At 42.2% G+C, this 23,772-nt stretch overlaps 1 protein-coding gene across 6 annotated transcripts in view; it reads left to right on the top strand.

Moving 5' to 3' along the window:
- The window catches only part of IRAG1 (inositol 1,4,5-triphosphate receptor associated 1), a 120,160-nt gene that overhangs the window by 70,611 nt on the left and 25,777 nt on the right, over positions 1-23,772 (top strand). For all 6 annotated transcript variants that reach the window (XM_061201453.1, XM_061201452.1, XM_061201455.1 and 3 more), the window contains 5 exons: positions 10,841-10,964; positions 14,398-14,428; positions 16,841-16,981; positions 17,469-17,600; positions 19,624-19,765. In XM_061201453.1, the coding sequence (XP_061057436.1) occupies positions 10,841-10,964; positions 14,398-14,428; positions 16,841-16,981; positions 17,469-17,600; positions 19,624-19,765 (570 nt within the window). The remainder of the gene's footprint in view (positions 1-10,840; positions 10,965-14,397; positions 14,429-16,840; positions 16,982-17,468; positions 17,601-19,623; positions 19,766-23,772) is intronic.

Below are 23,772 nucleotides of genomic sequence, written 5' to 3'. Positions count from 1 at the left end.
ATGTAATGAGAACAAGATGATCCAAAATAACAACAATTACTACTATTAGTAGTAGTAGTGCAAAATACCATTCCATTATTACTTCAATTAATTTTCCCAAACTTAAAATTTTAAAATATTTTTTTCTCAATGGGTGAATTAACTATTCATTTCTTTACTCATGTGTTCATTTGGGTCTTGGGTTTTTTGTTGGTCATACATGTAGATGTTATAGATAGTAACTGTTCTTTGGCTGTATTTTTTGTCAATACTTTTTCATTTTTCTTTTTTTTTTTTGCCTTTGAACAAATTTTGTATTATTTTAGAGAGATCATAAAGTTTTTATACAGTAATTTTAGCCTATCTTTTCCTTTGAAAGTCTTCTATTATTTAAATCATTATAAAAATATTACTTCTCCTTAATTGGGATAGCAAATCTATTTTCTGGTAGTTTATCTACAGTTTGATTTATTTATATTTATTTTGCTAATACCTCTGAAATTTGTTTTAAGATATAGGTATTTGAAGACTTAAGATTCTGTTACCTCAATAATATTTTAATAGTGTTTATATTTCTTATTACATTGTGGCTTAGATAATCATACACTGCATCTTTTTTAATGTATAGCAAAGACTGGTTCTGGGCCCTTGATTCTGTTTTATTCTGATCAGTACTGTACCATTTTAATTACTGCTGCCTTATAATATGTTCTAGTGTACAGTGGGTTACTTCTCCCCCATTGCTCTTCTTTTTCCGAGTATTCATTATATTCTAGATACAAAGATTCAGTGCAAATTAATAGAGCAACTGGACAAGAATTCAGGAGATTGGAGCTCATGGCCATACACCACTTAATGGTGTCTGGTATCTTTAAATATGTTCCTCAGCCTCTGTGGGCCTCTGTTCCCTATTGGACTAGGACACTTCAGAAAGCTCTTAACTCTAACCTAAGATTTATGGATTCCGGGTCTTTTCCAGTTTTGCCTCTCACCTACCTATTCTCTAAGTGAAATTTATGTCATCTTATACAACATTTTAAGTGTGATTGCTTTAAGGCTACACACTGGATTCAGAACTGTCCTAGTTTTGTTTGTTTTGCAGTTCATAGATTTTTCAGTTATTTAGTTTGCAAACATTTAGTTCTCATTCAGGCACGTGGTTTGTCCCTCTATTAATTTAAGTATTCCTTTCTTTTTCCTCTACTAGATTTAAGGGTCTTTGTACAGGTCTTCCATATCTCTTATTGAGACAAATTCTACATGATTTATATTCTTGCTTATTTATGAAGAAGACTTTTTTCATTAGATTTTCCTAACTGATAATTAGTGTCATAGATGAATGCTGCTTGGTATTATACATGTTTCTTGTATAATAAATATTACTGTTAACAAATGGTAGAGTGATTACAATAGTGGTTAACTAGCATGATTGTTATAACTATGGTGATTACTATGTACCAGGACCCATGCTAAGCATTTGACAGTATTTCACTTAATGCTTACAACAACGCTGAGGGGTGGGTCTTATTATACCCATTTTGCAGATGAGGAAATTGATTCAGGGAGATTAATTTCACATGGTAATTAATTGCTAAAGCCAGGATTGGAACCCAGATGTGTCTAAATCCAAAGGCTCCTGACCACTTTGCAAAATACCTCGTTTTTTCACATTCACAATCTGTTATTTTGTTTTATCAAATTCAGTATTTGTCTTAGTTGTGTGCTTGTGCATGTGTATGTGTCTTTCTCTTGTATATCTGTATATGTTTTATTATTTTGGCAACATTCTCTAATATGACAATGGTGATAAGGAGAACTCTTGCCTTTTTTCTGTTTTTAATTGAATTTTTTGTGTATTTTTCTTTCAAGGACCATGTTGTACCTAATTATTAAATAGATGCACTATTTTAACTTTTTATTATTACTTCATATTTATATTATCACTAAATAGAAAAATATAATATGTAGAAAGATAAAATATATAAAATATAAAAATATATTATTTCATGTATTACTTTATATTTTTCATTATTTTAAGGAAATAGATTCTTCTCTTCTGAGTTTTAAGATTCATGTTGAATTTTGTCAATTTGTTTTGCATGTCTATTGAAAGAATCATATAAATTATATCATTTAATATATTAATTAATAATTTTCCATATATAGAAATAAACCCTTATGGTCCTGCAATAAAATGCATGTGGTCATGGTGTACTTTCTTTTATATTTACTACCAAATTTTCTATGTAAGTAACTCTTTTAAGGTATTCTGCAAGCTTCCTGCTTTAATTAAGATAAAATCTAAGTTGCTTTGACATGAGGCCCCAAAGTATGCTAACCTATAGGAGAGAGAAGATTGTTTCATACTCAAGTAACAATTCTAAGGTGAGCTGTCGGGTTACAGGTGGCTCTTCTCCATGTGATTATTCAGAGACCCTGGTTTCTTCTCTGTTGTCATTTTGCCATCCCCTGAGGTATTACACTTGTCTACATTGTTGAAGCAGGATCATGGGTAAATCTGTGTTCCAGTTTGTAGGAAGGGGAAAGAATGGAAGTTCAGAGCAGGCTTTTTTTTTTTTTTTTAAAGTTAACTGGGAGTTGCATATCTCTTTTTAGCTCCCAGTTCATTGGTGATGATGTGGCATGGCGATACCTAGCAGCAAGGAATACTGGGGAATGTTGTCACTAGCTGGGCTGCTGGCCATATGCCCATCTTAAACTCCTTTCATATGGAAGCAGAGGAGGGCAGATTTTGGTGGACGACTAGTTGTCTCTGTCACATTGTCTTTTTTACATAACAATATTAGAAAGTTTCTCATTTAGTGCATATGGAGCTTTTAGTTTTTTAATAAAATTTAATACTGCTTTGTAGCATTCTGTGGTATGAGGAACTATATAAATTGTTTGACCTTTTTCTTATTGATTACTATTTAGGTTGTTTGTATTCTTTCTCTACTATAAACGATGTTATAATGAACATTCTCCATGATGTATCTTTATAGAAATGCATGAGTTTTTCCATGGGATAGTATCTTAGAAGTAGAATTGCTTGATCAAAAGGTATTTATATTTAAATATATATGCATACTGCTAAGTTAACTTACAAAAAATTATAACAATGTAGACATCCACTACTACAGCAACACCTCACTATCTAATACCAACAGGGAACAAGATGGATCTTAGAAATTAAATTACCAGGTAAATGAGTTGGATTCCTAAAAACACTAAATTTTTAAAAATTAACAATGGAAGGTGTTCAGTAAAGGTACCGTCCCTCCCATTTTTCTCTCATTTCTAGAATCGGAGTGGTTAAAAGCTCAAGCTTCCCCACTTACCAGCTGCATAGCCTCAGGCAAGTTTCTTATGCTCTAGATGCCTTGTTTGCTCATCTATAAAATGGGGGTAAGAATAGTACCTACTTCACTGAGCTGATGTAATGTTTTTATGTGATACTGGTCTTTATTCCAGCAAGAACCTGTCATACATTTTAATTCCTGTCATCAAGGTTGTAGAATTCTTTCTTGCCAGCTAAGTGGGACATTGTACTCTGTGCTCCACAGTATATAGGGCAGTCTAGAGATGTGGCGGGCAACCACATGTGCTTGATCAGCAGAGTTGTGACTTCCTTTTCCTACATTCTGAAAGCTCCATCAAAGAGCCTCATCCCCGCCTGTACCTGGGACCAAAGGTATTGTAAACCCCCCCGGGAGCTGGAGAGTCTGGCCCCCTTAACAGGTTCTAAATACAACAGTGCATATGAGCTCATTGGGAAAAACTCAAATCTCCTGATGATTGTTGGCTGTTCCTTTGGGAGATGGGGAAAATCTAGAACATTCTGGAGTCTTAAGAACTTTGGCTGTCCTTCGGTTCCTGAGGACTTAGAGACTCTCTTCCATGTTGCAGCTGGTCTTTCCAACAAGCCAACCAGTTCTCTTCACAGGGACCATTTGAAGGATGTTTGGGTCTTGATCATTTGCAGGTCATTTCAAGCCAAAGACATGAGGCTGACTGTGGACCCGTTCCTGGGCTGCATGTTGGGGGTGCAGAGGTGAAGGAGGCTCAGGCCCTGCCGTCATTACCAGTCCCTTGGCTCCCTCAACAACCTCCTATCCCATCCCTCTGCTTGCACTCCTGACCTCCTCACCCGGTTCAATCCACTGTCCACAGGCAGCGAGAGGAATCTCTGAAATGCAAATCTGGTTCAGCCTCTTCAGAGGCTTCATTCTGCTCTCAAAACGAGCACTAGAATCCTTAGTAGAGCTTAAGAGGCCCTGTGCGATTAACCCTGCTCACCTCCCCAGCAACTTCTAGGACCACTCTCCTCCTCTCTCTCAACGTCTTGGCCTTCCTTCAGCAACTCATTCCTCCTCCTTCTTAAGCTTGGCACATGCTGTTCCCTCTACCTGCAATGTTCCTCCTCTCTTCCTCTTTGCCTAATGAACTCCCATTCAGTCTCTAGATATCTGCTCAAATGTCACCTTCCTAGGGAAGACTTTTCCAGCACGCTCCAGATGCTTCTCCCTTATAAAATCTATCACAGCATGAAAAGTAACATTTGGGTATTTCTCTAATTAATCTGTCCTGCCAGGTAACAAGCTCCCAGAGGACAGTGACACATCTGTTTTGCTCAGCATTATATGCCTAGCTCCATGCTCATTGCCTGGAGCGTAGTAAGCACTAAATAAATATTGAATAAATTAATGAGCTCACCCTCACCTTGTAGGAGAGGAAATACAAGGGTAGACAATGTCATTACAATACATTGTGTTAAGACTTTAAGACCATAAAGTACCTAGGAACACAGAGGAAGAAGCAGCCAGCTCAGTAGGGGTGAATGAGTCAGGGCAGGATCCTTAGAGGAGCAGCTTTGAGCTGAGGAAGAGAAGGGCATCCCAGGCAGAGGGAATAGCAGGAGCAAAGGCACTCAGGCATCTTCTAGCACTTGGCGTGTTCCAGGAACATAAGGAATCCCATGTGAACCAAGTGTGAGCCACGTGTCCCAAAGAGATGGGCAGCAAGGGTGGAGTGGAGGTGGGAATCAGAGAAGCTAAAGTCTTTGAGGTCTAATTAATGAGTTTGAACTTCCTTTAGCACCCCTTGCAAAGCCAGAGAAGCCTGTAGGTAAGGAAGCATGAGGATCAAAGCTGAGTTTGAGAATAATTCTTCTGGACAGTTTATGAAAGCTGAGGCTAGAGGTGGGGAGACTAGGTAAGAGGGTATGGAAGCAGCCTAGTGAGAGGTGATGGGACTGTAGACTGAGACAGATAGGAGGGAATGTGGGGAGGATAGGTTTGAGAGCCATTTGGAGGTCAGCTTGGCAGGACTTGATGAGGGGATGGGGTGGAGGGGGAGACCAGAAAGACCAACAGGTGTGCGTCTGCACGGCCAAGGGGGTGATGGTGCTATTAATCAGGGTGGGGAGCACAGGAGAAGGAGCTCCCTTAAGGAGAAAGACAACAAGTTTGGGTTTGGACATCTGAATGCCTGTGGGAAGAAGCCTGGATGTCGCAGTCTGACAGAACTGGCTTTGCATCCTGGCACTACCAGTAACTAGCTGGGATCCTGGGGGATCTACTTAACTTTGCTGAGCTTCAGTTTCCTAGTTTGCAGCGTCCCCAGAAAATGAGCTTAGCAATATTTGCTCTGCAAGGCTATTCTAAGGAGTAAATGAGAAAGTGCATCTAATGCAAGCTTATGTTTGATAAATGGTGGCTGTTGAAGTGGTTTTTATTATCCTGATCCAGGGGGTAATGTCTAGGAGGTGGTTGGATATCTGGACCTGGACGCTGGGAGAGGTGTGGGCTGAGGCAGTCCTTCCAGACACCCCAGTCTGGGCTCAGGGCCCTCAGGTCTCAGGCAAGGAGAAGGCCTCCCTGAGAAAATAGATCAGAAGAAAGTTGATCCCCAGGTCAAATATCTTTGACCTTTTGGGGGATCATCCTGGGCCTCAGCACATCTTTAACCAGAAGCCCCCAAAGTTACTTTTCCAAGTCCTGGAGATTGCCAGAAACAAAAGCTTTCATTGGAATGTGGTGGTATAGGCAGATATTTTAAAAATAATTTTACTGTTTTTATTAAAAATAGCTCATTGATTATCAAAAAATTCAACTAACAGTGAAAAATACAAAGAAGAAAGTAAAAATCGCTTACATCAAACATCCCCTTTCCCACAAATACAGAAGGAGTGAGGGAGATTATAGATTGCTCCATATACTTTTTTTTAATAAAAAGTATGAAAATTTAATTGAACTTGAATTAAAGTGAAGTGAAACTGTAGGGCTTGCTGAATTTTGGTAATTGCTTCCTCCAAAAAAAAAAAAAAAAAGAGGTTAGTTTTTAAAAGTTTTAAAATATATATTATGAAATGCATTAAGGGTTTGGAGTCATTGAAGTTCGTTTTTATATTACATATTTGAAGTTTGGATTATTGCAGGGAAAGATGAGAAGGGCAGTATTTCTTCCCTCTTTCATATTTCTTCCTAACCTTTCCATCTCCACCTATACAAATGATAAGTTATTCTTTTTATACTCTCAAGGTTGTAACATTTGCATTCCATTCTGTAACCATAATTTCCATAGTTGTTTAGCTTTAAACTTATATGTAAACGAATTTAATGTTCACCACCAGTCCCTTTACTGTGGCTCACAATTCCCAAGCTTATGATTTTGATTTATGTCTTGTTTAGCTGGATTTCATCATCCAATAGTTTTTCTAGAAGGGCTTAGAGGTGTATGTTCCTTGAGTTCTAGCATGTTTGAAAATGTTGTTCTTATTCTTGAAGGACAGCTTAGATGGTTATAAATTCTGGATCACTCTTTTCCCCAGAGCTTTGTAGATGCTACACTGTATTCAGTGTTGTAGAGAAGTCTGAGACCAGCTTATTTCCAGCACCTCTCAACCCTCACCTTTCCCTGTAGGTTACTTACTCTTTCTATGAGAGTAGTTGGAGAAGCATTTTTATGTTCATATATAGCTATGGATCTATATAAGATATATATACATACATAGAAAAGAGTAAGGTTATATATATATATTTTTTTTTTTTTTTTTCTTGGTGTGCTTTTTCAGTCTGCGAGTTCAGCTTTTCTCTCAGTGGAGGAAATTTTTTCTTCTCTTATGTCTTTGAATGTGTTCTTTGTTCCTTTTGTTTTTTCACTACTTCAGAGCCACCATAATCTGTAAATTTCTCATCAGTGTCTCCACTGTAGGTCCATTACTCTACCTCTCAATACTTTAATCTTTCTTTCCTTCTTTACTTCCTTGTGTTCATCTCAATCTCCCCCACTAATTCAGCTTGAGGCTCTACCTGTTTTATTCCTTCATATTTCCAACATATTGGTTAGTTCTATATTTTTAGAATTTTTTGCTTCATTTTGTCATTTTGGTCTTCAGTTTATTTCCTTAAATTGTAATCTTCTTCCATTTTGTGCGATCCTCTCATCTCACCTCTGATTCCTATTATCATTTTTTCAGGTTCTAATTTTTCCTTGAGTCAAAACATTTGTGGTATACATTTTGCACAAAAATGCATTTTATGTGTTTCTTGCATCTATGTTTCTATTCTGACATCTGTATCCAGCATGTTTCTTTTCTTCTTTCCTTTATACCTTCCTCTCCTCTTTCCTTCCTCTTTTGACTATACTATTTTTGTGTAGTTGCCATGCCATTTGTTTTCATTTAATTTTTTTTTTTGATATGGACATTTCTACCTGGATTTTCTCTTGACCTAGATATATTTTGTAGGTCAATTTTCACTGACTTTTTCCTACCTTTTCTGAGATATCTGTACTCCTGGCAGCGCTTAGTTGAGGACTGGGTATTTTGTGTCTGCTTTGTCACTGCTTGGGTGGTGGGGAAAAGAGGAAGTTCAGCTAGAGCTGTGGGTAATGGTGGTTGTGGGTTGGTTTCTGCTCTTTTTCTATAACTTTGTTAATAGTCTAACACTTGAATTTATTCCACTGAAGTGGGGGCATATCCTATTCCCTTGGGTGGGCAGTAGTGGGGCATGGATTATTTCACCAGTTCAGGGTAGAATTATAGGGACAATCTGCCCAGGTGTTTATTTTCCACACTTAACCCAACTATTCCCAGCAACCACTCTCACTCCCCTGCCAGATAAAGGAAGGAAAAGATAGACAAAATCCAAAGAGTTTGGCCACTCTGCTATTTCTCAGAAGTGCAGGATGGGGGTAGGGATTTCTATGTGTCTCCTGCCACTAACTCTATCAGAAGGGATTGTTTTATTTATTTTCTCTTATTTTCCTTTCTGGTAAGTCCCTCTATGTTGTTTGAGATCATCAGCTCTGGTAGAATGCTATGCTGTCATTCTGCTTTTCCTCTCCCCTCCTCCTCAGTACGAAAAGCAAATAGCAGCACAGGCAGTTTTTTGTCTTGTTGGAGTGTTCTTATGGTGGGATGGATATCCTTCTACTCTAGAGAAACTTTCTGAACCGCCTCTGCAGCTGCCTGCCCACCCCTTGGTCCACTTCTCTTCTGGCTCTGTAGTCACAAAAGTGACTACAAAAGTTTGTCACAACTTTTCCTCTCACATCTTCCTCTCAGTACTGATTCTTTGAGGGAGGAAGAAAGGGTTATCAAGGGTGGGAGTTCTACATTTATTTCTAGTAAGTTCTGTTTTTCTCTGGCCATTATTTTTAAAGATTATTGCCTTTTCCTCTACTTGAGAGTTGCTGATCTATTTTTAGTTGACTATAAATTTTTTTTGTTGTTAATTTGGTTGAGATCAGGAGGGTGGCAGGTTCTGGGATCACTCTATTTATTTATTTATTTATAATTTTTATTTACTTATTTATTTTTGGCTGCGTTGGGTCTTTGTTGCTGTGCGCGGGCTCTCTCTAGTTGCGGCGAGCAGGGGCTCCTCTTCATTGCGGTGTGTGGGCTTCTCATTGCAGTGGCTTCTCTTGTTGCAGAGCACGGGTTGTAGGCGCGTGGGCTTCAGTAGTTGTGGCATGAGGGCTCAGTAGTTGTGGCTCGCCGGCTGTAGAGCGCAGGCTCAGTAGTTGTGGCACATGGGCTTAGTTGCTCTGCGACATGTGGGATCTTCCCGGACCATGGATCGAACCAATGTCCCCTGCATTGGCAGGTGGATTCTTAACCACTGCACCACCAGGGAAATTCTGGGATCACTCTTAAGACAGCCATTTTAGCAGGGCTAGAAACCCATCCCTTTTTGGGGAGTGGGGTTCTACCTAGGGGACTTTTCTAGGCAAAAGCTCCTCATATGACTTCCCTGTGATGATTAGACCTCATACAGTTCTGTCAATCATACAGACTTCTCAGGAGCCCACTGCTTCATTATCTCTCTGCTGGGTGCAGTAGGAAATACATAAAGGTAGAGTGTGACCAGAGGCACCACAAGGTTTGCCATCTGTCACATGGAAATGTCAGACAGCAGTAAGTGCCAAGACAGAACCCAAGAGGTGACAGGTAACTAAGAGAACTAGCTACCTGATATGAATCGAATCTCATATCCAAAGAAGGATCGCTGACTGCCCTGACTCTGACAGATGGTCCTCCGGACTTTGCTGGATTCCTTGAGTACCAGGAAACTCGTGAACACTGTTCAGTTATCGGGAAGCTCGAAGTATTTAAACATTGTTTACCTGGAGCCAAACTATACCTCCTCTTTTCTCTGCATGGTCTCCCTTGGTGAGGCTTCTAATTCACATGACTCCCAATCTTAGCTCCATTTAGATGGCTACGTAGTCCTGATCTCTGGCCTGGACTACAGTTCTGGAAATCTGTTGGGTCAAACCCATGAAAGACGGCAAAACATGGATAACTAAAAGTCCTGCGTGCAAATGGAAAATAACCATTGTATGGGACGAAGATACCTGATTTGGTTCAAGTAAAAGAGATTCAAGGCTTTTAATCCTAAATGTGCTGTGAGCCCATAGTGTAGGGCACAGCAAGTCTGTGCTAAATGAATAACTCATGTCAATGCCAAGGCCATTTGCCACTGTGTTCCTGAGCTAAGACCTTGTTAGAGCACATCTGGGCTTCTGGGACAGCAACAACCAGAATGTGTGCAGTCAGGGGATGGTATCTAGAGGCCACAGTGAACAGTGGGAAAAATCGGGCTACAACCTGTAGAAGGGAAGCTTTGGAGAGGTATAAGAGCTGTCTTCAAGCCGGAGAAAAATTTGTGGGAAAGAGAATACTTGGTTTGTTCTTTCTGCCTTCAGAGCACAAACCCAGGACAGGTTTAGGAGATTAAAAAAAAAGGCTATTTATTGGTTCTGTTGACGAGGAGGCATCTATTTCTGAGATCTGTAAAAGATCTAATGACCTTAGCTTTACTCTGGAAAAACCCTGTTTCTACTCCTATCTATGGGGATATGGAACCAGATGCTGATTTCTAATTAGGACACAGATGATAGAACTGCTGAATTCATCTGAGGAAGAATAGTTGGGCATCAGGCCTCTTGAGAAGCCTGCCAAAGAGAGGGGACTTTTCCAAACTTTATAGCCAAAGAGCCAACAATTTTCCAGTTGCCAAAAACCAACCTCAGACCCCAGACACAAGAGCCTGCTTGGCACTATGGAGAACAATGGGAAGAACATAGAACTTAGAGCAGATAGAATTATTTGAAGCCTATGCCATTTACCAGTTCTGTGACCTTAAGCAAGTTATTAATCTTGCTGAGTCTTAGTTTACCCACCTGAAAAATGGGATGATTAAGGTCTAGCTCACTGGGTCGTTGTGAGGATAAAATAACAATTATAAAGCCCCTGGCATACAACCAGGTTCCAATAAATGTTAAAGCTATTCCTTACCCCCTTGAAGCAAATTGCCAAAAGTATTACATTTTCTAAATTAAACACTTTTGTTTTCAGGGCCCCCTTCTGAACTCTCCCCAGCTATTGAGGAAGAAGAGTCAAAGAGTGGCCTGGATGTCATGCCCAATATTTCTGATGTGCTGCTTCGCAAACTGCGGGTCCACAAGTCTCTCCCTGGAAGGTAAAATTGGGGCATGGGTTGCACAAGACCCCACATTGGGTGGCCCCTGTATTCAATTGTAGATAGGATACAGGAGCACCAGACTTGATTTTTTGACCCCAGAAGGGTCAAAGTCCAATAGTTCAGACAGGACTAATGCACCCAAAACAAAAAGAATAATAAAGGGCCAGGTGAGGTGGTTCCAACTCAAAGAGGAGCAGGTGGGGCTCATAGGTGAACAAGACCATCAAGAAAGTGAAAAGACAACCCACAGAATGGGAGGAAATATTTGCAAAGCATGTATATGATAAGGGACTTGTTTCTACAATATATCTTCGAAGAACTCTTATAACTCAATTAAAAAAACAACTAATTTTTAAATTTTTTAATTGAAGTGTAGTTGATGTACAGTATTATATGTTAAGGTATGCAATAGAGCGATTCACAATTTTTAAAGATTATACTCCATTTATAGTTATCATAAAATATTGGCTATATTCCCTGTGTTGTACAATATATCCTTATAGATTATTTTATACATAATAGTTTGTACCTCTTAATCCCCTACTCCTATCTTGCCCCTCCCCTCCTTCCCTCTCCCCACTGGTAACCACTAGTTTCTTCTCCATATCTGTGAGTCTGCTTCTTCTTTTGTTATATTCACTAGTTTGTTGTATTTTTTTAGATTCCACATAAGTGGTATCATACAGTATTTTTCTTTCTCTGTCTGACTTATTTCACTTAGCATAATACCCTCCACGTCCACCCATGATGCTGCAAATGGCAAAATTTCAATTCTTCTTTATGGCTGAGTAGTATTGACAACTAATTTTTTTAAGCGGGTAAAAGATTTAAATAGACATTTCTTCAAAGAATATATATGAGGGGTCAATGAGCACATGAAAGGATGCTCAGCATCAGTAGTAATTAGGGAAATGCAAATTCAAATGGTTTATCATGAATAATAAATGATAAATTCATTAAATGAATGATTTATCATATATGATTAAAATGAGATATAATTTTATATCCCTAGAATGGTTTTAATAAAAAAGATGGGCAATAACAAGTATTGGTGAGGATGTGGAGGAAATGAAATTCTCAGGAAAATGGTGCAGCCACTTTGGAACAACAGTTCATCAAAAAGTTAAACATACAGTTATTGTATGGCCCAGCAATTCCACTCCTAGGTATATAACAAAGAGAAATGAAAATATATGTCCACACAAAAACTTGTACGTGAATGTTCAATAACAAGCATTTTTCATAATAGCTAAAAATGGAGACAAACCAAATGTCCATCAGCTAATAAACAGATAAATAAAATCTGATATATCCATAGAATAGAATACTATTCAGCCATAAAAATGAAATACTTATATATGCTACCAGATGGATGAACCTCAAAAACATTATGCTAAGTGAAAGAAATCAGTCATGTGTTGTATGATTCCATTTATATGAAATACCCAGAATAGGGAAATCCACAGAGACAAAGTAGATTAGTCATTGTATAGGGCTGGGGATTGGGGGAGTGACCACTAATTGGTATAGTGTTCCTTTTTGGGAGAATTAAAAAGTTCTAAGATTGACTGTAATGATGGTTGTACAATTCTATGAATATACTAAAAACTACTGAATTGCAAATGTAAGAGCATGAAAAAAAAGGAAAGAACAGTAAATGCAAAGGCCCTGGGGCCACAAGGACGTAAGTGTGTTTGAAGAGCAGAATGGCGAATGTGGCTGAAGAGTGGGAAGAGTCCGGTAGGGGCCAGTTCACAGAGGCCTTTGATTTCATTCTAAGGCCTATTAAGGCAGTTTGAATTCTGAGGCACATCCAGAGTGGTCTCCTTGTACGTCACCTGCTAGGCCTCCGCCTTTTTGGAGGGTAATGGCTCTGCCCCTCCCTGCCTGTGCCAGTTCATGAGGCATAGCTCTCTGCTTCAGGAGCTGACCTTGTCATGTGGCTTCTTTACCTAAACCACACCTCCCTGGGTCCTCAGGGACTTGTACATTTTTCAAAAATGTGTTCTATAGCAAAAAAGCAGAACGTGAGTAATCAAGGTAGTAAAGTAAGTTTGGTAAATAATTGATGAAAACGTAATTTTTGCATAATATCCAAACAAAGCCAGGAATCAAACGCAAGCTCAGTGAGTTTGATAACCCATTTAAGCAAGACATGCATGTCCTATATGACAGCTGAGATTGTGTTGGCTGGCCCCCAGAGGAAAGGGCCTGACGGGTGGGCCTGTGGCCAGAACTGCAAGCCTCAAACAGCTTTGCACTTGTTTATCTCGTGCTCTGTACTCTGCTGACTTGATGGCCGTGGGGTCTTGTTGCCTCATCCTGACAGGAAGGTTCTCATAGTCCCTTGTCAGGGGTGAGAACCAGCCCCTTGCAGAGATTGCTGACCCCTACCTTTGCTCTCGGGGTCCCTCCACACCCGTCAAAGGGAGGAAGCTGTGTTTCCTGAGAACCTTATCGATGGCATGCTGTGTTGCCAAGTCCTGTGACGCCAGTAGGACTCCTCCCCATTCTCCCACCCCAGCACAGGAAAGGGCCCGTGCATTATTTACGTCGTCCGGGTTTCAGAGCAGGGCTAGCTTTAGTCACCAGCCAGAGCAGCAGCCGAGCAAGGGTGCAGAGCGGAGGATGCTTGCTGTGGGAACCGCACCCTCTGCACCAGCTGGGGCTCTCTTGCCCAATCTCTGATTCCAGCCATCAGAAGAGGCTCTTGCTGTGGAGAAGAGCTCTGGCCACTCTTTCCTACCGTTTATTCTCTAGCTCACATGCACCCTTGTCACCCCCCTCGGAGGCAGGAGGAGGGTCAGGCTTTGCAGACCTGGGCAGCCCCAGAAAAATTATAATGACTGTTCAGATGTATACAACTTATAAAGTATATAGCTTGTATAGTCTTTTATTAAGTCCTCACAGCATGCCTGTGAATTAGTCATAATAATAAACATCTCCTGAGTGCCCGCTGAGTGTGGATGTCATATGAATATACACATATGTACATATACATGTATATACACATACATACATGTGTGGATGTCATATATAGGTGAATATAGACACATATATGTACACATTTATACATACATATATATATTCCTTATAAGACTCCTGCAAGGTAGATATTATTCCCATTTTACAGATGAGCAAACTTAGATTAAATAACTCATCCAAAGTCACACTTCGTAGAGGCACTGGTGGAGCACTGACCCCAGGATCTAATAGTTTCCACCATACTTCCTCTGCAGGAGTCACTATCTTGGCGAATATCTCACGGGTTACAGAACTCGCACAAAGGGTACCCTACATCTTTTCCATCTCGCCAGCCCTGCTTACTCTAATTCCTGGAAACACCTGGTCTGCCTGCTGTTCAAAGGCACCTTTTGGTTTATTTCAAAGGTTGGATAAAGTTCATTTGCATGTCTTTTCTTTTTCACAGTGCCCCTCCACTCACTGAAAAGGAAGTTGAGGTAAGTAACTCCAGTGTTCTATGAAATTGAGTACTTGAGCTTGAGTGGGTTCATTCAAAACATTTCCTTCTCCAGCCTCTGCTCCTGACATTTTTACACAAACATGAGAATGAGTGGCCATGGGGGGAATATGGGTATCGTGATCAGCCCTATTGAGCCACCAAGCCCCCGACCACCACTCCAGTTAATGGAAGATTTTGACAAATTTCATCAGGGATGAGAAGGTAGCTGGAAGTTCCACATTTCTTCAACGATTATTTGTTTTCTTTAAAAGTATGACTTAGATACACAAAGCAGCTGGGAGGCTGCAGAACTGAATCAAATTTATTTCAAAATTATTAAAAGATGATCAGATTTCACGTTTCAAACTTTGGTCTGGAGGAAGAAGGTGCTTTCCTTCTGAGGGTTTCAGACGTAAGGAAGCCAGCTCAGCCAAGGCGGGTGGCTATGCTGTCAGCTCTCCCACCTTCCCTGATTCTCCCATGATTCTCCTCGCGGCCTCCTTGTCTCTGTAGAGAAGCTGTCCCAATGGGGCTCGTGAGTGAGCTGAGAGGAATTTGCATTTCATTCTGGCGAAGGGGTAGATGGACAAAGAGAATGCATCAGAGGTGAGACAGTGAGGACCTCCGACACCAGCAGTAGTTTGTTTCCATGACAATTACGTTGGAATTGATAGAAGGAAGGGAGCAAGAACATGGATGATTCCAGAATGCTTCACTCCAGGTTGGGAGGATGGAAGATTTTACAGTCTTAAAACATGGTTTACACTTGATAACAAGAAAACGAACATACACTTACTGAGACCCAGTGGACCACATAAGCAAAGGGAGATGGAGATAGACTGTGTAAAATATCTGGCACAGATAGTAACAGTTACCTGGCACACAGACATAGAACTTACAGTCTATGGCAGACACATATCCATCCTTTCAGCTGACCCCCCCATCAGCTCTGAGAAACAGGTAGAGCAGGAAGCAGAACAAAGGAGGAAACTGAGGGATTAAATAAGTTATCTGAGATCCCAGACCCCGTGCTTAGCAGAATCAGCATTTGGGAGCCAAGTGTTCTGACTGACTTCAGGGCTCTTTATATCACACTGCCATTAAGGGGATAACCCAACTATAGAGAACTAAATATTGAGCATTGTTGATAAATTTGACTGAGGCTTGGGCAAGACAGAGAATCCCCACCCACTGACGCTGGTGGTGATGGCCGTGGGCACTTTGGTTAAGGGTGCGCTCCTGTCCTCAGGTGTGTGCTGACACAATCTGTGCTCAGCATGGTGAGAGGAGCACAGGCTTTGGAATCAGATAGTCTGAGGCTGAATTCTGGCTCTGCTACTCCCTTGTGACACCTTGAACAAGTTAATGACCTCTCTGCTCTCGGTCTCTTTACCCATAAAGTGGACATAACAGTTCCTATGGCAGAGGATTGTGAGGGATTAAACAAGCTAAGGTGCGTAGAACTCCTGGCAGTTCTGGCGTATAGCAGATGCTCAATAGGGAGTAGCTTTCAATGTGGCCCTCATCATCGTCATCATCGAGCAGTTCAGGGTCTTCAGTTCTCTGTCTGGAGATGTCTGCCCACCGTGGGCCATGTTACATGAACTTCAGATGGTCAGGCAGAATCAACTCACCCTAAGGGTGTAAATCTTCTACCACTTGACACAGGCAAGGTAAATGAAGGCTGTAAAAATGAAGGCCATTGCTTCCTTCCTGTGTAGAGTCCATCTGTCTATTTCTCCTCCCCAGTAGTTTCCTATTAGACCAGGAATTCCATGTCTGATCAACACCACCTTTCAAAGTTCATTCATGCAGGCTGCATTTTTGGCATGGAATATTTGTTCCAGAAAGTTTCTCCTAACAGAATCATACCTGGCTTTATTTAACCTCCTGGCAGCTTGTAAAAGCTGCTTTCAGCATAGGATTTGGAATATTCAGATAAGATGCTGTTCGAAGTTTGCTTTGAGTCAACAGGCTTACATCTCAAGTGGGGTTTCTTTAAATACAGTAGTTTCATGTGAAATCTCCAAAACCCGCATGCCATGAATCCTAGCGCGAATCCAAACTGCTTACACAATCAGCTGTGTTGGCCTGAGTTTATCTAAACCCAAATACAGGATGTTATTTTCTTGACATTCAGGAAAAAGCAAAGTGTTATTCTCTTATTCTTTTTCAGTAAAATGTGTTTGGTCTTCTGGTCCTGGGAAGGACCTAGCATGGACCTCAGGTTACTATTTCACCATCTTTTGTGCAGTTTACTTCATTAAGGGAGAGTTTCACTTGTTCTTGGCTGCTGTGGGGGCTGGTTCCAGGAGCTGATATAAAATCCTTGAGCAAAAAAATCCACCGGCAGCCTTGCTCCCTGCAGTAACTCCTCCTAGCACCTCTCCAACACTCTTGTTCCCAACAGAACGTGTTTGTACAACTGTCCTTGGCCTTTAGAAATGACAGCTACACCCTAGAATCTAGAATTAACCAGGCGGAAAGGGAACGCAACCTGACAGAGGAGAACACAGAGAAGGAACTGGAACACTTCAAAGCTTCCATTACGGTAATTGTGGAGCCTGATTGGGGAATCCTTGCAGGAGACACTGTCCCCAAGGGCTGTGCCGGGTCTCCTGCTTTTCTCAGTCACCAAGTAGAGTCTCCTGAAGTGAGAAATGGGGCCAAGGCCCTGAGCCAGGCAGCCTTCCTCAGAGCTGGGAGGAACTGAGGCAGAGATCCCCAAGGCTTGGTTACCTCAGGGCTGTAGTTAAGGCCTCTGAGCCCTTGGCAGCTTCTCAGGAGGGGGGCTGGATGACCTGGGATGGCAAAGGGAGCCCCCTGGGGACCAGAGACCCGACTGTGATTCCCTTCCTTCAGGCCAGCCAGCTATAGAGTGTCCACACTGGGCTTCTCCAATCCCAGAAGTAGCCGTCGCCTGGGCCCTGCAGAGGTGCCTCCTCTCGGCCAGGATGGGGCCAGGGCTCGTCTTGTGACAGCCCTGGTCAAGTCTTGGTCTGTGAGGACCCCATGTGACGTTCCTTCTCCCTCCTCAGTCCTCAGCTTCACTCTGGCACCACTGTGAGCACCGGGAGACCTACCAGAAGCTGCTGGAGGACATAGCTGTCCTGCACCGCCTGGCTGCCCGCCTCTCCAGCCGAGCCGAGATGGTGGGGGCCGTCCGCCAGGTGAGCTCTGCTCTGTCCGCAGTAACTGGAGCAGTGATGTAAGCGGTGGCAACTACAGATACTGCTTATTGATGGCTTCCTCTGTGCCACACATCCTACGTCCATAATTGTGGTCGTCTCAGTGTATTTTTGATGGACAACTAAATTCTTGAGGTGCTCCCCAGAAAAAGCTTTCTATGGATACCTACATTTGAGAACTGCTGCATACTACCTTCCTTTCTTGGAGATTTCTGATGCATGTTGGCATAAGCAAGGCTTTGAGAAGTCCTGTAATGAACAATTCTGTTTAACATTACCGATGTATTTCTCAAATGTATTTGAGTAAAGAATCACCACCCCCCCCCCCAACTTCTTGTTCCCACAAAATACCTGTTCAACTCCCAGGGAACTAGTATTTGGCAAAATGTGCTTTAGGAAAAACTGCTTTGTTTCATTAATCCTCCCAGCAACTCTGTAAAGTAAATAATCTTATCCCCTGATGAAGACGTGAAGTCTCAGAAAGGTAATAGCACTAGCATGGGGCAAAGCTGGGGTGCAGGCCCAAGTCTGGCTCCCTTGCAGCCACTTTGAAGTCGTGAGGCACTCAGGGTGCCACCCTGATCCAGCATGGTGTTGTGGGGTCAGACTGCCTGAGTTCTCATCCTGGCTCCACAAAGATTCACTGTGTGGCCTCGGGCCTCTGTGCTCCAGCTTCTCCAACCATAAAATGCGGATGCTGACAGTATCTGCCATACAGAGCGCTGTGACACTTGTAAAGCACCTGGATGTCATTATCACTGTTGCTGTTACTGTGGACCCGTGTCCTGCTGCATGGTTTGCATGACAGGGGTGTTCCTGGGGCCCAGCCCTGAGCAGTTCTCATAGAATAAAGGAAGGACAAGCCACGGGGCTGTCCCACCCATGTGCTTCCGGGGAAAGGGCACCCAACTCAGCAACAGCACCCAGGAAGCCACTCCAGCTGGGAGCAGCAACAAAGGGAGGGCTTTAGGGAAGTGGCTGGTCTCAGCTCAGGGCTGTGGGGACTTTGTCCAGGGGACAGTCACTGAGCGTGTGCCTCTGGGGACAGGCAGGCCGCGGGCAAGGATCTCTGAGGGATCCACAGGGTGTCAGTAGAGAAGACTCCTCCTCATTTTGCACAGCCCTCGTGAAAGCGTTTCTCAGCCCACGCACGGCTCACTCTAGCCTTCACCCTTCTGCAAGTGGCTTCCGTGTCTCTGTCCTCACCGTCTTCTCTGGTTCCACTGGACTGGTTCAGGCACTCATCCTCTCTTCTCTTGTTGCTCTTGCTGCCACCAGTCTCACACCCTTCAGTCCAGTCTCCACTGGTGACCTGATTATGACACTCCCTTACTTTAAGACATTCAATGGCTCCCCTCTTCCTTCAGAATAAGTCCAAACTCCTTAGTCTAGCATTCAAGGTCCTTCACAACCCAGCCCTAACTCACCTTTTCTTCTTGTGAACAAACCCAACCATTTGCTGATTCCTACATGAGTAGGATGACCTGTGCTTTCCTGGCTTTCCAGACAATTCTGGTATACTCTTATTGTCCCAGCATAATTCTTGATGGCACCCCCTTTCACTCTCCAAAGGATCCTGTCTAGAGGGGAAATCCTCACCTCGATACAAGCCTTGTGATATCTTGCCTCTGGACCTTGGCTCTTGGAGTTCCCTGGCTAATGCTCTTTGTCTCTCCTGCCCATAGCTATGTGCCCAGACCCTACAGCACTTCATTCCGTCTCAGGAAGCCTCCCCTGACCCATTCTCTGCAAGCGGAGATGACTCTGCCCCCTCTCATCTCCTGAGGCTTTGTGGCTGGGCTCGTCCTTGTTATCCCTGAGTGCAGGTGCCTGAGCCCCCGTCTCAACTCACATCCCAGACAGCAAACTCTTAGAGAGCAGAGTCACGTCTGATTGGTCCTTGTAACCTTTCGAGTCCCCCAGCCCAGAGCTTGGCTCAGAGCAAACAGTGCTGATGAGCTTTTCATCCAAATGCCCTGTGTGTTCACACTCTTCTTCCCTGCAGGAAAAACGCATGTCGAAAGCAACAGAAGTGATGATGCAGTATGTGGAGAACCTGAAGAGGACGTATGAGAAGGACCATGCAGAGCTCATGGAATTTAAAAAACTTGCAAATCAGAATTCAAGCCGCAGCTGTGGCCCCTCTGGTAAGGAACTGAGTTCCTGCCCACCCCCGACCTTGGCCCTGTGATACTGGGTCCCTGATGGATCCAGGCTAGGATCATGTCTATGGGACAGCCCCAGGGCCTGTGTTAAGGTGAGCAAAGCTTACTGCCTGGCCCAATGCCGCCCACAGGGGCCTCCCAGTCACTGTTCCTGTGAGCTTGGGGGCCTGGAACCAGAAAGCATGAATGACCCCCAAGCAACTCCTGATGAAAGTAACCACAGAAGCTGATCACTGATGCAAAGCACATAGGCTGCAAGAATTCAACCTCCTTTGTGAGAGTGGCACACCCCAAACCTTTCAACCTTTGTGCTTTGGGGTCCCCCCTTTGGGCAGCACCTGCTAAGGAAATTGCACTTTATCCTGGAAAGCATTAGGGATCCAACCAAAGATTTTAATCAGGGAAATGACATGATCATATATAGTTTAGAAGATTCCCTCTGGCAATGATGTGGCAATTACATTACTGGGGTAAAGCCAGAGACAGGGAAACCCACAAAGCGACCATTACAGTAATCCAGGTGAGAGATGGAGTCTGGGCAGAGGGGTGGAGTGAGAGCCTGGGTAAAGGGGATACTGCTGAGATAACTATTAGACTCGTGGGCAAGACAAATGCTTTAAAGAAATACTCTTTTTTAAAGAAGTTCTATACAGATTGCTATAGAAGCACAGAGGAAGGGCCATCTGATTCCACTTGATATTGAGTTGCTGTGTTTTTTGTTTTGTTTTGTTTTTTATTGAAGTATAGTTGATTTACAATGTTGTGTTAATTACTGCTGTACAGCAAAGTGACTCAGTTATACATATATATACATTCTTTTTCATATTCTTTTCTGTTACGGTCTATCACAGACTTTTTTCTTTTTTTCAGGAGAATATCATTGTTATTTATTTATTTATTTATTTATTTATTTTTAACATCTTTATTGGAGTATAATTGCTTTACAATGGTGTGTTAGTTTCTGCTTTATAACAAAGTGAATCAGCTATACATATACATATATCCCCATATCTCTTCCCTCTTGCGTCTCCCTCCCACCTTCCCTATCCCACCCCTCTAGGTGGACACAAAGCACCGAGCTGATCTCCCTGTGCTATGTGGGTGCTTCCCACTAGCTATCGGTTTTACATTTGGTAGTGTATATATGTCCATGCCACTCTCTCACTTCTTCCCAGCTTACCTTTCCCCCTACCCCTGTCCTCAAGTCCATTCTCTACATCTGCGTCTTTATTCCTGTCCTGCCCCTATGTTCTTCATGAGCATTTTTTTTTTCAGATTCCATATATATGTGTTAGCATACGGTATTTGTTTTTCTCTTTCTGACTTCCTTCACTCTGTATGACAGACTCTAGGTCCATCCACCTCACTACAAATAACTCAATTTCATTCCTTTTTATGGCCGAGTAATATTCCATTGTATATATGTGCCACATCTTCTTTATACATTCATCTGTCGATGGACACTTAGGTTGCTTCCATGTCCTGGCTATTGTAAATAGTGCTGCAGTGAACATTGTATCACAGACTATTGAATATAGTTCCCTGTGCTATACAGTAGGAGAGTTGCAGTGTTTTAAAGTAAAAGTAGGAGTTCTCCAGGCTGAAGGGGGAAATACACCCCAAGTGGAGGAAACAGCATGTGCAAAGGCGTGGAGGTTGGGCTGAGAAGACTACAAAACAAACAGTCTGATGTGGTTTGGGGTGTTGGAGTGTGACAATGACACGTTGAAGGTAAGACTTGTTAGACCAGGGCCACATGCCAGGCCCTGTGAACAATCTGGGTCTTTGTCCTCCAGGCAGTGAGGAGACACCGGTGGGTTTACACCAGCCGACATAGTCAGATTTTATTTTTGGAAGATTGCTGACTTCAGAATGGACGATGCATTAGGAGAGTGTGGACATTGAGGGATGGAGAGACGAGTTAGGAGGCTTTGCCGCAGTCCAGGAGAAGGAGGACGGTGCTGTGGACCAGTAACTCTCCTTGGGAGCTTGCCAGGGTTTGGGCTCTGGCTGATGAGGTGTGGTGTTAGCAGGAGAAAACAGACCTTTTAGCAACAGGAATCCCTGTGGAATGCAAACATCCGTGTTACCAAGAGCAGAGGGAGGGAAAGTACAGAAAGTATAACAGATGGAGAAACCTTTATAAACAGGAGGTTTCACAAGTTTCCTGGGGAATATCAGTGACGCTTCCCAGGGTCCGAAGGCGGCGTACACATGCTCCAGACCGTCTGCTTTGGTCTTGGCAGCAAGGCTCCTGAGCCACATGCAGCTGGGCCTCTAAAAAACCTCTCTCTGTCGGTGTTGGAAGTTGGAGAAGCTACCACCAAAGAAATCCTAACACGTGCGCTCTTACAGTATTGTCCTGCAAGGTGCAGGGTCTCCTGTGAACCACCTTACCCTCGATTTATGGAATGAGCACAGTTGCCCGTGAGTCTCATCCATTCATTCTACAGACATTTATTGAGCATCTCTGGTGTGCCCACGTGATACTGGAATACAGAGGTGAAGTGTACCCAGCCCCTGACCCAAAGGAGTTCCCAACCTGTGGTGAGGGCAGGGCAGTGCAAGCAGTGCTGTGACAGATGTAAGCAGACTTTATGGGCACACGTGGCAGAGTCCCACATTCCGTCTGGGGGCATGAGAAAGTGCTTACAATCAGACGGGAGCCGGTAGTTGAGTGTTGAACGGTGAATGGGTCGTTTTCACACATCTGTTCCCACTCCACTGTTTTTCCAAGCTACACCTCAGCTTGGGCTGGTGCAGAGGGGCCAGATGTGCCCATCAGATACTCTGTGACCATTCCCTGATGGTGGTTGTTCTTTAAGCTTTTATATGACTTCTTTGTCATATATGCAATATTTGTCTGTGCCTGAAGACTACAGTGAAAGAAAAATATCTCTGATTTCAAGAAAGGTGATACACATTCAGAAGAAAAAAAAAATCTGTTTTTTTTTTTTCTGAATATGAAACATGCTGATTGCCTGCATTTTGGATTATTTCCTTAAGGTAGATTTCCAGAAGTGTAAATACTAGCTCAGGGGAAAGGAATATTTATAAAGCTCTTTTTTTTTCTGTATAAATAAGATCTTTATTAAACAAATTGAAACAGAGAATTGAATAGTCACTAGGGAGCTTCAGGGGAAAAGTCACTTTTACCAAATATCCAGAGAGGGAAAAAACCACAAACTTCAATTGACAGGAGTTGTGACCAGAATCATCAATAAAGTAGTGTCATTGCAATGCCTAGCTTTTAGAAGAAATTAATCAAGAGTCAGTATAAATATCTCATAGGTTCTCTCTAGTCACAGTACTCCAGGTTTACCTTTAAAAAATGGGAAACAAGTGAGGTTTGTTCTCAAGGCATCTTTTCCCACTTTGAGACCTTCATGCTGTCCCTTGACTGAAATATATCCCTGAAATCTTACTTTTGTCCATTCTACTGTAAAAAATGCCCATTTTGTGTTCAATTCTTTGTATATTTGCTCTCTATATTTAATGGTGACAAACTAATATATGCTCAGTTTTCTGTGATTAATAAAGAACAGTCATTCCCTCTATCAGGTGGATTTGCATTTTAACAGGGAATTCTGATGACAGACAGATTCAGAGTTTATGTCACTAATCTTTTTTTTTTCTTTATACAGCAGGTTCTTATTAGTTATCTATTTTATACATATTAGTGTATATATGTCATATAAGGCTCTTAAAGCAAATTATTTCCAAATAACCCATTGATATTTCCATTTAATGGGTAACGGTGATGCTCAATTCATTATGCCATGGACATTCTTGGCTTTTCTTTTTGAAAATATTTTTGACTTTGATGGGCCAATATCGTATCTCTTCCCATAGTTTTAATTTGTATTTCTTGACCTTTTCAAATGTTTATTGGGCATTTGTATTTCTACCTGTGTAAATTCTCTAATTCTTTGCCCACTTGTGAGATTGGTATTTTATTAACTGTATGAACTCTTCATATACAAAGAATA

Source organism: Eubalaena glacialis, chromosome 10 (assembly GCF_028564815.1).
Source record: "Eubalaena glacialis isolate mEubGla1 chromosome 10, mEubGla1.1.hap2.+ XY, whole genome shotgun sequence".
NCBI lineage: Eukaryota > Metazoa > Chordata > Mammalia > Artiodactyla > Balaenidae > Eubalaena > Eubalaena glacialis.
The sequence above is the reverse complement of the archived record's forward strand: the minus strand, read 5'-3'. Positions and strand labels throughout refer to the sequence as shown.